Raw genomic sequence first — 13551 nt, 5'->3', positions numbered from 1 at the left:
GAAATCACGTTTGTTGTTAATAGATGACCATGGTAGATATGTAGCAGTTGAAGTGGAGATATATGGACTTAAAATGATTGTTATGGGAATATATGCTCCGAACAATGATAAGAGCAAATTTTTTATGCAGCTTTTGAATGAATTGTCAGCTTTCTTATACCAAAGTTGGTGTTTGATCGGAGATTGGAATGGAGTTACTTCACCATTGATTGATAGAACATCTGAAAAGCAAATTAAAACTAAGCAACGAAAATTACCAAAGTCTTTTTCTGATTTAATAGATAATTTGGCATTGGTGGATTCATGGAGATATAAAAATGGATTGGCAAAAGACTTTACTTTTTATTCAGAGAGACATAAACCTTTTTCAAGAATTGATAATGATATGGGTTTCAGCAGACTTGGTAAATAAAATTTCTACAGTGGATATACCAACAAGTTTCAGTGTTGATGGTAAAAGAAATTGAAATAAAATTAAGATATGCTAAACAGAGACATTTTGAATTTGCTGATAAGCCAGGAAGATGGCTAGCATACAAATTAAGGAAAGAGAAAGAGAAAAAAATGATTTTTAAAATTCAAGAAGGAAATGTGGAACTATTGGATAATGAAAAGATTAAAAAACCATTTCATAACTTTTTTTCCCAATTTATATAAAAAACAAGAAATCTCTTTGGAAAAGGTTGATGAATATTTGAATAAGCAAAATTTACCAAAACTTTCACAGTCACAGAAATCAATATTGAACAGTCCTATAACTACTTTTGAAATAGCTGAAGCTATAAAGAGAACTAAATTGGGGAAAGCACCAGGACCTGATGGACTCCCTGCAATATATTATAAATGCTTTGAAGATGAGATTCTTTTACCTTTTTTGATGAACTCTATTTTGCTGGGCGCGGCACTGCCAGATTCATGGAAGGAAGCCAACATTGCGCTTTTACCTAAAGAAGGACAGGATCCTCTCCTAATTAAGAATTATAGTCCAATTTCATTGTTGAATAATGATTATAAAATATTTGCTTCAGTGTTGGCAGAAAGGTTAAAAGAAATCTTACAGGAATGTATTCATCATGACCAATGTGGATTTCTGCCTAAAAGACAATTAAAAGATAATGTCAGAGTTGTGCTGGATATTATAGAATATCTACAACATCATAATGAATGTCAGATGGCTCTTATTTTTTTGGATGCAGAGAAAGCTTTTGACAATTTGAATTGAATTGAATATGTTTAAAGTTTTGGAAAGCATGGACTTTGGAGAACATTTTATACAGGGAATAAAGTCAATTTACACGCCTCAGAAAGCTAGTATTATTGTGAATGAAGAATTAACTGAACCATGTCATATACAAAAAGGAACAAGACAAGGTTGCCCTTTATCGCCTTTGCTCTTTATCTTGGTTCTCGAAGTTTTTAACAGAGATATTAGAAGGGACGAACAAATAAAGGGCTTAAAGATCAAACAAGAGGTTTTTAAACTGAGGGCTTTTGCTGATGACTTAGTTTTGATAGTACAGGATCCTCAGGAATCTGTCGAGCATCTGATGAAGAAACTGAAAGAATTTGGTTCACTGGTGGGTTTTAAAGTAAATAAACGAAAAACAAAAATGTTAATTAAAAATATGATCCTGCCTAATCAAGATCTGTTGATGAGTAAGATGGGCTTCAGGATTGCAAAAAAGGTGTGATATCTGGGGGTGATTTTGTCAACCAAAAATAGTGTGTTGTTCCAGAATAATTATGGTAAAATTTGGAATGAAGTGAAAAAAGATTTGGTAAGATGGGAAAAATTACAACTGTCTCTCATAGGGAGAATCTCTGTGATTAAAATGAATGTTTTGCCTAAGATGTTGTTTCTTTTCCAGACTATACCAGTTTTGACTACAGATTTACTGTTTAAACAGTGGCAGAGAGATATCTAAGTTCCTTTGGCAAGGTAAAAAACTGAGAATTAAATATAAATTGTTACAAGATGCCAAGGAACAAGGAGGTTTGGGTCTGCCTAATTTAACATTGTATTTTGATGCTTGTTGTTTGCTTTGGATGAAGGATTGGATAACCCTGGAGAATAAAAAATTATTACAACTTGAAGGTCATGAATTAAGATTCGGGTGGCATGCCTATCTGTGGTATGATAAAGTTAATAAGGATTCTAAAAACCACTATATTAGGAATGCCTTACTGCGGATCTGGAATAAATATAAGGTAAGATTGTCTCCTAATGTACCATGTGGTTGTCACCTCAGGAAGCATTTACTAGAAGAGAAAATGTGGGAGAAATGAAGTGGTTAAAATATAAAGACTTGTTAAATTTTGAGAAGGGTGAACCAAGTTTCAAAACAAGAGAACAGTTAGAAGGTTTTATATGTGATTGGTTTACTCACATGCAATTGTCTGAATGTTTCAAGCTGGACAAAAAGAATTACAGATTTGCTAATGAAACATCTTATTTTGAGATTCAACTTTGTACAAATGATGAACATGTTATTGCTAAAATGTATAAGATATTGTTACAGATGAATCTAGAAGATGAACAAGTCAAGAAATGTATGATCAAATGGGCTAAACACTTCGGATACAATATTATGTTGGAACAATGGGAAAATACTGTATGTGGAACAAAGGTTTGAAATTTACGTTGAATTATAATTTAAAAGAAAATTTTTATAAAATGATGTATTGTTGGTACTTAACTCCTGATAAGTTATCAAAAATGTATGCTGGTGTAACAAATGTTTGTTGGAAATGTTTGCAGGGTGAAGGAACCTTTTATCATCTTTGGTGGACCTGTGAAAAGGCTAAAAAATGTTGGGATCAGATATGTATTGCTATTCAAAAGATTCTTAAGGTGAGCATTCAAAAAAACCCAGAACTGTTTTTATTGGGTTGATGGAGAAAGGACTGGAGAAACAACATGGAACTTTGCTTTTGTATATGATCACAGCTGCAAGATCGTTATATGCGCAAAGATGGACGGATCCACAAATACCTACAGTGGAAGAATGGATCATTAAGTTAATGGACTTGGCTCAAATGGCAAAGTTAACAGCGTTAATAAGAGACAATACTGTTTCTAAATTTGTCTCCTTATGGCAACCCTTCTTAGATTACGTGCCTGAGTGGGAAAAAAATGAGGCTTTGATTGTGGGTTTTAATGATTAGGTGGTTTGTGTTGATAGAAATAATGTGAATTTGGATTAATTAGTGGTAAGAGATTAACTTTCTTTTAATTTGTATCTATATCTGTATTGGAGATAGTCGGAAGTCACTTTCTGTTTCATCTTTCTATCTGTTCTCACTATTTTAGTTTGTGTCTTTTTCCTTTTAGTTCTATTGTCTTTCTTTGCTATACTCTCTGTTTTGTATTTTAATTGTACTTTCTATATATTATAATAAAAGTTTTATGAAAAAAAGGGGGGGGAGTATCCGGGGTTGCCTCTTGCTACAGCTGGATGCTAAATGCTGGAATGATCAAAGCCCTCTCTTGCAGGGCTGTTGCTGTTTTCAGGTCTGACACCATAAAGTGAAATGCTAAATCCTCCTGTTCTCAGCATACCCTACCTTAGAAGGTTGTGAGGATGAAATCGCAGATGGAGCCATTTATGCCACTCTGAGCATTGAGGAAGAGTAGAGTACAAATGAAACGGGTCCAAGTCTGGATCTTTCCAGGAACTAGCAACGCCCCTGTATTATCCCTCAAGGTGAAGTAATACCTGTTCGTATTCTCAGAGGAACGGTGTTTGATATTCCTTGCTATTCTGTTTTCTAGAATAGAATCCGGTCCGATGATTGCCTCGTAGAAGGGGATCTGCGATTCGGATTAACCGCGGGGCTCGCTCAGAAGGCGGCAGTCGAAGTCCTCAGACCCGCCATGGGAGCCAGATGCTGTCGTTGTCAGCCAAGGGCCGACCATCGCTCCGACACGCTTTCCTCCCAGCGGCGGAGTTACGCAGAGTTCTGCCGCGGAAGAAGCAGCGAGCCGTTCGGTCCGCTCTTCGGCGTCCAGCAAACCCGCCGGAGAGCGCCGGCAGAGGGCAGCGCTGCTCCTTGACTGGGCGTGGAGGCTCAGACACGTTGTTTCCCACGCAGCGCAACATCGCGACGCTCCCTCCATCTCGGGCTCAGCCTCCCTCCCTCTCTCTCGCTCATCTGCCAGACTCCTATCTTCGCCCGGCGGCAGTGCAGCGGAGGCCGAGCGTGGCGCCAGCAGCTCCCCGGGAAAGTGGAGCGCCGAGCTTCGGGATGCCGCCGCCGCCGCTGCTGCTGCTGCTGCTGCTTGCGCTGGATGCCTCCCGGGCGGCGCGTCCCCACGATTGGCGAAACCGCCAGAGACGGAGCAGCCCGCGGGAGGAGGAGGAGGAGGGCCTGCGGGACCACGCCGCGGGAGCCCCGGAGGCGGCTTCCTTGCTTAGCACCTCTTTCGTCCTGAAAGGTGACGCGGCTCACAACCAAGCGATGGTGCACTGGACGGGCGACAATAGCAGCGTAAGTGCTTGGTCGGGGCCGCTCGGCTTTCGGTCTGGGATCCCCCTCGAGCTGCGGGCTTTCCTGCCTGTAGAGCTGGGTCCTCATGGCGCCCTTGCCGGCAGCGGGGAGGGGGAGGGGGAGGGGTAGTGACGTGCCACGTTTGGGTGGGGAAGGGAAGACCCTCCTCGGTCCTCCTCTAAGGAACAACATGGGATTGCATGGATGCCTTTCGGAAGCTTTGCCACGGCTTTTCCAGAGATCTTTGAAAGCTACTCCGTCCCCAACAGGCCAGACAGACCTCGGGCATCCGAGCCGGGGGAAAGCAAGCTTGACACGTAATGAGCGATTGGGACTCAACTCTTCTTGGTTTTGGCATGCTTCGGCGTATTAAGCCACGCAAATGCCGTTTGCTTCCGAATTGGTTGGAATAAGTTAGTATCTCTAGCGGGGCCTGCTCCAAACACGGGCTTCAGAGAAACAATGAGATCTCCCCTCGCTTCTCTCTCCACTGTTGGTGACAAGAACCCCATGTTTCATAGCAGTTGCTTGCTCTCCTAGATGCCAGTGGAAATAAATTTGGCCATTTAAATTTCTCCCAGCTAAGATATTTTTCATCCCCCATGTAACCGAAGGAACACATTTTTGCCTTGACTCCTGCAGTCCCCATCACCTTGATGGTTACAAATGGACATGTGTGTGCACGCTTGCACACAAAGAGACACAAGCTTTCTCTTGAAAATGTAAGAACAGACCCACAGGTTGAGATCCTCTGGGATATCCCATTTGGATGAGAGGTGTTACGATACACACGAAAATTAGAATCCAGTTCCCTCTTATCCCATTTGATGACAGTTTTTGAAGAACATGATTTCAGAGGCAAAAGTAATGGCCTTTAAATCCACAAGGTATTTTAAAGGTCTTCAGAAACACCAATACCAGTTAGTAACTACTTGACCAAAAACTACATATCTTGAGGCATTTAATAATTTGGAAGCATTCTGAATCTGTGTTGGTTATTTCACGCCGTTATTTTTTGTGCTTTCCAAGATTAATGACACCGTTTTAGACAAGATTTTATTGGGTAACTACTGTAACTAATTCATTCAAATTTAGTGGAGTCTCTGCACATTATCATGTGGGTAAACATTTATTTTTCTCCAGATAGCAGCTGCTTTTTTAAAAAAAATTGAAGACTGTTGTCCATTTTTTATATAAAGATGGAATAATAATGCACTCTCCTCAGCTGCAGAGATATTGAGCATTGGTATTCTGTTTTTTCAAAAAGAGGTTGGATGTGGTCAGTGATTCATAGAGCAGTTCAAATACCAAAGCACAAACATACATTCAGTATAACCTTTGCAATGAGAGTTACTTTTATCTCTGGTTTATTTTATCACTTGGTTTTTAAAATAGCAAGGAAACACTTTTCTGGCTATTTAAAAAGAAATGTTTAAATAATATGGTTTTAAATTTAAAAGAAATTATATAGAAAGAAAAAAGGAAGAAAAAGGAAGACAATTGCCCATAAAACATACCTTTATTACATATTAATCAAAATCAGTCTCACATATATATTTATGACACAGTGTACAATTTAATAACTTTTAAACCAGTTTTCATAACAGTGAGAAAAGAGGAAATTAACCACTTTTATTCAGTCCAGATTTCCAAATGGTCTTTGTTTTCTTTTTAAAAATATTTTATTTTATCAGATGTTTGAAAGTATAACCAAGAAAAAAGAGGGGGAAAAATAAAGGAACAAAAAAGAAATAGATTAACAAGCTAGTCTGCATCCATGCGATCATACATTCTTTGACTCGTTCACTTTCTGAATCATATTTCAATGACGACTTATAAACAGGGTTTCTGAATTTTGTGTTATAAGTTTTTCAAATTCAGTCAAGTCTGACTGTTCTACTTATTTTTGTAATTCCTTTTGAACTATATTACTTATCTGAAGATATTGGAATCAGTGAGGAGTTCTGATCATTCCAATGAGAGATTTCTAAATAGTCCTAGAGCTGAGACTCCTGACAATTAAATATTTATGCAAATATAGAAAAGGAACATTCTTTAGACCATTGCTTAATTAATGGAAAATGGATGATCTCCAATTTTTTTTGTGGTGATAAAAGTTTGCATTAACCTTTTGCATTAACCTTCTGGGTTTTTTTCCCCACACCACTGGTGCATAATTCAAAAGAATATGAGCATCTACAAAAACCAATGATTCTTCTAAAACAAAATTAATAGGTAAAATAATTTCCACTTAGAAAAGAATCCCATGACAATCAGTGTTGTATTCGAGCTCCACAACTCCAACGATTAGCTGAAATAATATTTTTCTTAATTTTTTATAATTTTAGATTTATTTGAATAGGACTTAATAGCTGGCAAGATGGTCTTCCACCAACATTCATGTATTCCTTATTCTGTGCCTATTCACTTATACGACATGTATAATCATGTATAGTTAATGATGTTATTATAACATGTATAGTTAATCATGTATAGTTAATGATGGCTTATTATAGCGTAAAAATCTGTTAAATACTGTAATACTAAAGGGATTCTAAAGCAGTTAGGACAGTTGATCCATATTCAAAAGTGAAAAGTTACTGCTCGTTTAACTTGAGCATAAGGATCAAACCACTGTTGCATGCCATATCTCAGTAGCAACTACTGTAGTTCAGGGGAAATTCCATACTTCCCAAGACAGGCAGACTGGGCAGGGCATGACAGTGTAAGTGGCATCAAAGGTGCAGAATCCAAGATGGCTCATGACAGCAAGTTTCCAAGAAATAAAACCTGCCATTAATTAACTTGAGAAAGAAGATTCACATTACAAGTTTAAATTTAAAACCATTGAAGTTTCCTGGATGGAAAACTATGGAGAGTTTTTCTCCAAATAATCTTCCCAAATAGTGTTAATTTATTGAAAATAGGAATATATGTTGTAGAATATATAGGGGAATACATATATATGATCTGTGTTTTATTTTGACAATGGGACTAATGGCAGTAGCTATCATTTTTAATTATTTTAAAACACTATTTTAGGGCATATTACTAAAACTGTGCTCTACATTTTGCATTAATGCTATGTAACCTACCCCTATAATGTTGAATATAATGATAAAAACCCCAGGTTTTGAATTTCTGTCTAAAGTTTTTTTAAAAACATACATTCATACATTTTAAAAAAATAAACACAAAGCAGGAAACGTTTTTGATATTATATGCCTGAATTTAAGTTAGTGGATATTTCAGTGATGGAACAATATTTGGTATGCACCTGTTTAGGCAACAATAGTTCAGAAGCAGATTCTAAGTGACAGCTATCTCCATTTGATTTGATGCTGAGAAAATGCTGATCTTTTTGTACCACAGCAGCTTTGCAACCCTTGTTGAATGAAGAATTAAAAAACAGGTCAGATAGTACTGTTTAAGGGGAAGGTTATTAATTGCATGGAGAGTAATTGTATTAAGTATATCTAGTTTCACTGCCATTATGTTTTAATTAAATCACATTTTATCCTGGGTCCACCAGCATTTTGGAAGTATGGTCCTGTTTATTAGCTCTTAAATGTGGCTCTCAGCCTGAAAGGAAATATGTGCTCTATGAGGAATGAAATATGTGCGTACACACTCTCTCTTTCTCTCTCTCTCTCTATTTCTTTCTCTACCAAATTCTTAAAGACGCTAATTAGCTGTCCCAACCCTCAGCAAGGAGGAGGAAAAAAGAACACGTCTCACGTACCACCATGGTTACTGTCCCTCCCCAGGACTGTCATTGCAATTGCTACAGAATTGAAACCCAGGTGGACAGTTTTCTGACAGGGCTACATTCTCATCACTGCCGTGCCAAATTTCAGTAATACCTACCAGGTCAGCACCCTCATCCACCACTATGTCAGAATTGGATGCAACCTGATTATGCCCTGACCTGGCCTTTACAAGCAGCAGCTGTAAGCTGGAGACCAAGGTACCAAATATTTTGACACTGAGCCTAGAATTGGGACATCTCCCTTATCCTGCAGCAAACTATCCCGGGTGCCGTGCTATAGCTTCCCCTGCCTGTCACAGTCCCAGTTAGGGCCCCCATTGCCTTAGCCCCAAAGGCAGACAATAACCTCTCTCTCCCATCTATCTTCACATGCCCCACTCACCCCTGCCCTTGCACTTTGGCTTACGCTGGTGCGTATATGCAAACATACTACACTAATGGCATACATAACCGTTGATATTCCAAGGTCCTATCTGTCTATCCTGATACTTATCCTATTTTCCATTGCCTTCAGGCACATAACCAGCCTCCTCCAAGCCTTCCCAGGAGTTTTCCCATGCTCTCCATGCAGGACCATGCATTACCCAGCAAAGTCTCTCTCTCTCACACACACACCTTTTCTCTCTCAGAACTCTTCAGCTGCATCCATAGCATGTGATCCAAAAAGTCCAAATCCAGGTATGATTACCCTAGCTCTGTTGTGGCTTCTAAGTCACTTCCTTTCTGGTTCCAGAGATTGAAAACTGCAGCCGTAGTATTCCTTCTCTCCCTGCCTCTCTTTCTTTTTCCATGTCACTGGTCTAAAGGAGCCGATCTAAAATCTCAACCTTTGCTGTCCTTTCTCTCCTTGATTTCCTGCAAAACTCTGTACCAGGTTCCACCCTCTTGCATTGATCTTTATTGCTTTCTAGTCATTAATGGCAACTGCTCTGTTGTCCTCTGCAGCTGTTTCCATGTAGGATTTTGCATTACTCCTTGTTGATATTTCTGTGGCAGCCCAAGAGCTCAGCCCTCTCCGATTCAGCTGTCTTGTGGGAATGGAGCAGGGACTGTTTTTTTCAATTTGAATGATCTTGTCTTTCATCCACCCTACTTCACTAATCTCTTCCTTTCCTCTGGGACTCATTTAAGGGTACTTGCAGTCTCCAGTCATCTATCACTTTCACCCTACTCCGTTTCCTCACTCTCCTCTTCTCACCTCTCATTATCCTGCAGTAACATAATTAATAACACCAACACTGATTAAGATGACTAAATTAAACATCTAATCAGGGTGCTCCTAAAAAAAATCATCTGCCTTCATATGCAGTCTCTAGACTCAAATGCTGGCCGTCCTGAGTGATGGGCTGTTGTGAGACAGTTGTGGAATTCCTGCATAGTTTCTTAAGCTACATCTTAGTCTTAGGAGGAAAAAGTGCCTATGAAGCACCAGATTTGGCCAACACAGAACAGAAACTATAGGTGCATGTTGTAAAACTAAATCCTCATTGAGATACCAGAACCTCTGATATGTGAGCCTCTGATGAGGCATGACAGAAAGTAGTTGTGTCTGTCTTTAACCCCTTAGAAGGGATCGGGCTAATTTTGGAAAAGGAATACGTATGTCCTCAGTTCATCTGGAATCTAACAATAAGGATCAACATTAATTAATACAACAAACCTATATTTAGAGAAATTATAGATACTGCTCTGGTTCAGGGACAGATCAACAGGATGATAATTGCCTTCCAGTCCTGAGCTAGATATTCATCCTTAAAGTTCTCAGAAAATAATAAATTGAGTGGTGTGACCCTGCTGAAGACCCAGTTTTTTCAACAAGGCAATAGCTGATTTCAGCACACAGTTATGGGGTTTCCAGAAGATCTCTAGAATGTCTTGGAGGAAAAGAGCCATGGAAAATAAAACCATTTCTCTGTACATTGAAAGATCAATATCTATCAACTCTTCAGGTATTGTGAAGCTCAAATTATGCTAGATCCCCACTTTCCCTTGCTTTTGAAATCCCTTTCATTCTGCTGGATCTATAGTTGAGAGGATAGGCGGCCAGTCTTAAAAGACAGGGTGGGGGCAATAAGCAACATTTGTTACCAAGCAGAACATAGCCAAAGAGCTAATTTGGGAAAAGCTTCATTGAGAGCGAGTAAGATGTACAAGCAGCTCGCCTTGCCTCCCACCTCTGTTTCTTGGTAGGTGGCTTAAATAAGGAACACAAACAATTCAGAGATAAACCATAGGATCTGCGTCAGCTATCATAAGAAACTACATTGTGAATATACCACGCTCTCTAAGCCATGGTTTCAAAGGAAGTTTTGCTGCCAGAAAAAAAAAATCAGTTTCATTCATGGGGTGAGTTCAGGTATAAGAAACAGGCAAACAACATGATGGCTTAGCATTATGTGAGAATGCATCTAGAGACTCTCATGTTTTAATAAAGCTTAATTATAATAAAAATAGTTTACCTATAATATTTAATAGAAAAGCTTTATGGAATTGTATCTGTTCATTTAAACTGTAAACCTGTATACCCTTTCCTAAGAATAAGTCCCCATTTAATTTCATAATTCTGAATAATATCTGCATCAATTTGTTTTGTTGATTTTCTGAGACATTCTTGGTTTACAATGCAAACCTGGATTTGTCTGTTTGGATACCTCTCTGACCACAAAAAGTCAAAGAAGCAATGCTTAGTTTTTTAAAAGCAGTGATAACAATGGATAACTTAATCATTCTTAGAATTCAAGTCTTGTCAGTACATTTATTTTATTGCATATTATTATGGATAATTCAAGTAGTCTAGCACATATAGCTTAGTTTCTTCTTGCATGTTTTCCTTTAGGTGATTCTGATCCTGACCAAGTATTACCACACTGATATGGGCAAGGTGTTGGAAAGTTCTTTGTGGAGGTATGTTTATTGCTATAAATTTATATTCTTAGCTTTTCTACAAATCATAGAGGAACTATTTCATGCTTGAGGGTTTTGTTTTGTTTTGTTTTTTGCTATTGTGAATGGGGCAAGGACACAAAGTGGGGAAGGCCAATGTCTTCTATTTGGGAGCTTTTGGGTTTTTTTGTTTTCTTAAATTATGTTAAGTATACTTTACTTCATATTTACTTCAAAATTATGGGAAACCACCACACTGATTTTTAGAAGTTGCACTCAGCGATGTGATAGTAGAAGCTCTGGGAGCTGCAAGAAAGAAGATCTGGAATTTGCAGACTGCCCACTCTTGGTCATACAATTAATCTATTATATGATTAAATCGATTCACATTAACTCCAGTGTCAATTTGTTTTAGTTCAAATGAATATCTATCGAATGACTGAAAACTTGAAAAGGCATTTAATGCTTTTAAACTGCAGAGATTAAAAAAAAGCATTCTAAATCCACAATCTGTGTATTATTTAGAGATTGCTGTAAAATAAGTGTGAGCATGAAGATTTCAGCCAAAAATCCCCAACTTTCACAATGAAAATATACAGGAAATTAGAAATTAGGGGGAAACGAACCTATAAAGTCAGGATGGTGTTCTCCCATGTTCTATATCTATTATAATACCATAATGGATAAAAAAAGCTTTGCCCATATGCCAAGTTTCTAATTTTAATCATGACATCATTGAGTACAGAATTAGAATAGGGTTTGCTTCTGCTGCCTTGATGCTATAAATGTTTACCAAGGAATAAGCACTATTTCATTGTAGAAAAGGATACTAGATTTTTAAAATAAAGGTGTGAGCAAATAATAACTTTATTATCTATAGGACTGGTGGCTTCAATCTATTTCATTTTTATCCCAGTCTCCTTCCATGGAGTTATTGGTATAAAACTAACCACAGAACAATAGCACAGGATGGAATTGTTTGCCTCTGCAAACCTTCTTATAAAACAATAAATCCATACATAGGTGATTACTTAGATCAGGAAATTTAACATTAAAACATGCATTAAAGGGAGCTGCATATAGCTAATTAGCTTCCCAGTTAGCAATACCAATACCTGAGAAACAATACTGAATCTGGTGTCACTAAGAAATAATAATAATACTATCTATTAACTCAGAGGCCTTGTTACTAATGTCAGTGGAAAATAGGACTGGAAAGCTAGATGGGCAGAAAAGTAGGAGTCTAGCACGTACTGTGTGATTATTTACCTCTAAGTACCTGTAGTTTACGTGTCATTATTTACACCTAAGCTTGTATGTGATTTTGTGCTAATGAAGTAGAGGATGAAAGTACACAAGGGCCACATGCAGCTTGCCAGCATTACTCCCAAGAGCTCCCCAATGTATGGGGGCAAATTTTGATCCTTTTTGGAGATTTTGAGGGGTTTATTATTTATTAGATTTATATGGTCAGCCATCTCAAATACATGACTCTAGGCAGCTAACAATATTAAGAATAATAAAACCACATAAAAGCATAAAACGTATAGCAGTTGACAAAAAATCACAAAAACATCATGCAGTCAACACAACCAGGAAATGGGCTCCATCGTACACCCGGGGCCCTAGGCTTGAGCACAGAACCGTGTTTTCGAGGCCTTGCAGAAGGACAGCAGGGTCGGGACCAATCTGATCTCTGGAGGGGTGATGTTCCTCCAGAGGGCTGGTGCCACAGCTCTGGCAAAAAGGCTCTGCTCCTGGGCCCTGCCAAATGACACTCCATAGCAGACAGGACCTGGAACATGGCCTTCCTGCTGGACCGAATGGGACCGGTAGAAACAACTGGGGAGAGATGGCCCTAGTAACCCAGGCCCAAGCCATGAAGGGCTTTAAAGGTGACTGTCAGCATCTTGAATTGTACCTGGAAGCATATTGGTGGCTAATGCAGCTTGTAGAGCAGAGGTGTCACATGCACCAAATAATAGACCCACTTAACTGCCCGCACCACTGCATTCTGCACCAGCTGAAGCTTCCAAATGCTCATCAAGGGCAGCCCCATGTAGAGTGCATTGCAGTAATCCAATCAGGAGGTCACTAGGGCATGAGTGTCTGTGAGCAGAGCCTCCCAGTTGAGGAACAGGCACAAGTGACACACAATCCATGGCTATGCAAAGGCTCTCCTAGCTATGGCTGCCACCTACTCCTCGAGGAGAAGCTGTGAGTCTAGGAGATTGTGCAACTCCATCCAGAACTAAAGATGGAAGGTTTCCAGAACCAGGAAGCACAAAAAACCAGAGTCACAGTCTTGTTAGAGTTGAGCTGAAGCCTGTTGTGATCCATCCAGACCCCCACAGCCTACAGGCACTGAGACAGAGCCTCCATGGCATCACTCAGATGACCTGGGGTAGAAG

General features: G+C 39.0%; 1 protein-coding gene across 4 annotated transcripts in view; it reads left to right on the top strand.

The window, feature by feature from the left end:
• Positions 1 to 799: 799 nt before the first annotated feature.
• The window catches only part of SORCS2 (sortilin related VPS10 domain containing receptor 2), a 132741-nt gene continuing 119989 nt past the window's right edge, over positions 800 to 13551 (top strand). For 2 of the 4 annotated variants that reach the window (XM_088131500.1, XM_088131502.1), the window contains exons 1-2: positions 800 to 4488; positions 11094 to 11161. In XM_088131500.1, the coding sequence (XP_087987626.1) occupies positions 3886 to 4488; positions 11094 to 11161 (671 nt within the window). In that variant the 5' untranslated portion in view covers positions 800 to 3885. The remainder of the gene's footprint in view (positions 4489 to 11093; positions 11162 to 13551) is intronic. The other 2 variants (XM_088131501.1, XM_088131503.1) reach the window with 2 other exon arrangements.

The sequence above is a fragment of the Python bivittatus genome, unplaced genomic scaffold, assembly GCF_059951505.1.
Source record: "Python bivittatus isolate LINGU-HERP-01145 unplaced genomic scaffold, Pbiv_v1 ctg000960_np1212, whole genome shotgun sequence".
NCBI classification, from domain to species: domain Eukaryota; kingdom Metazoa; phylum Chordata; class Lepidosauria; order Squamata; family Pythonidae; genus Python; species Python bivittatus.
Note: the sequence above shows the minus strand (reverse complement) of the source record. Positions and strands in the feature narration are given on the sequence as shown.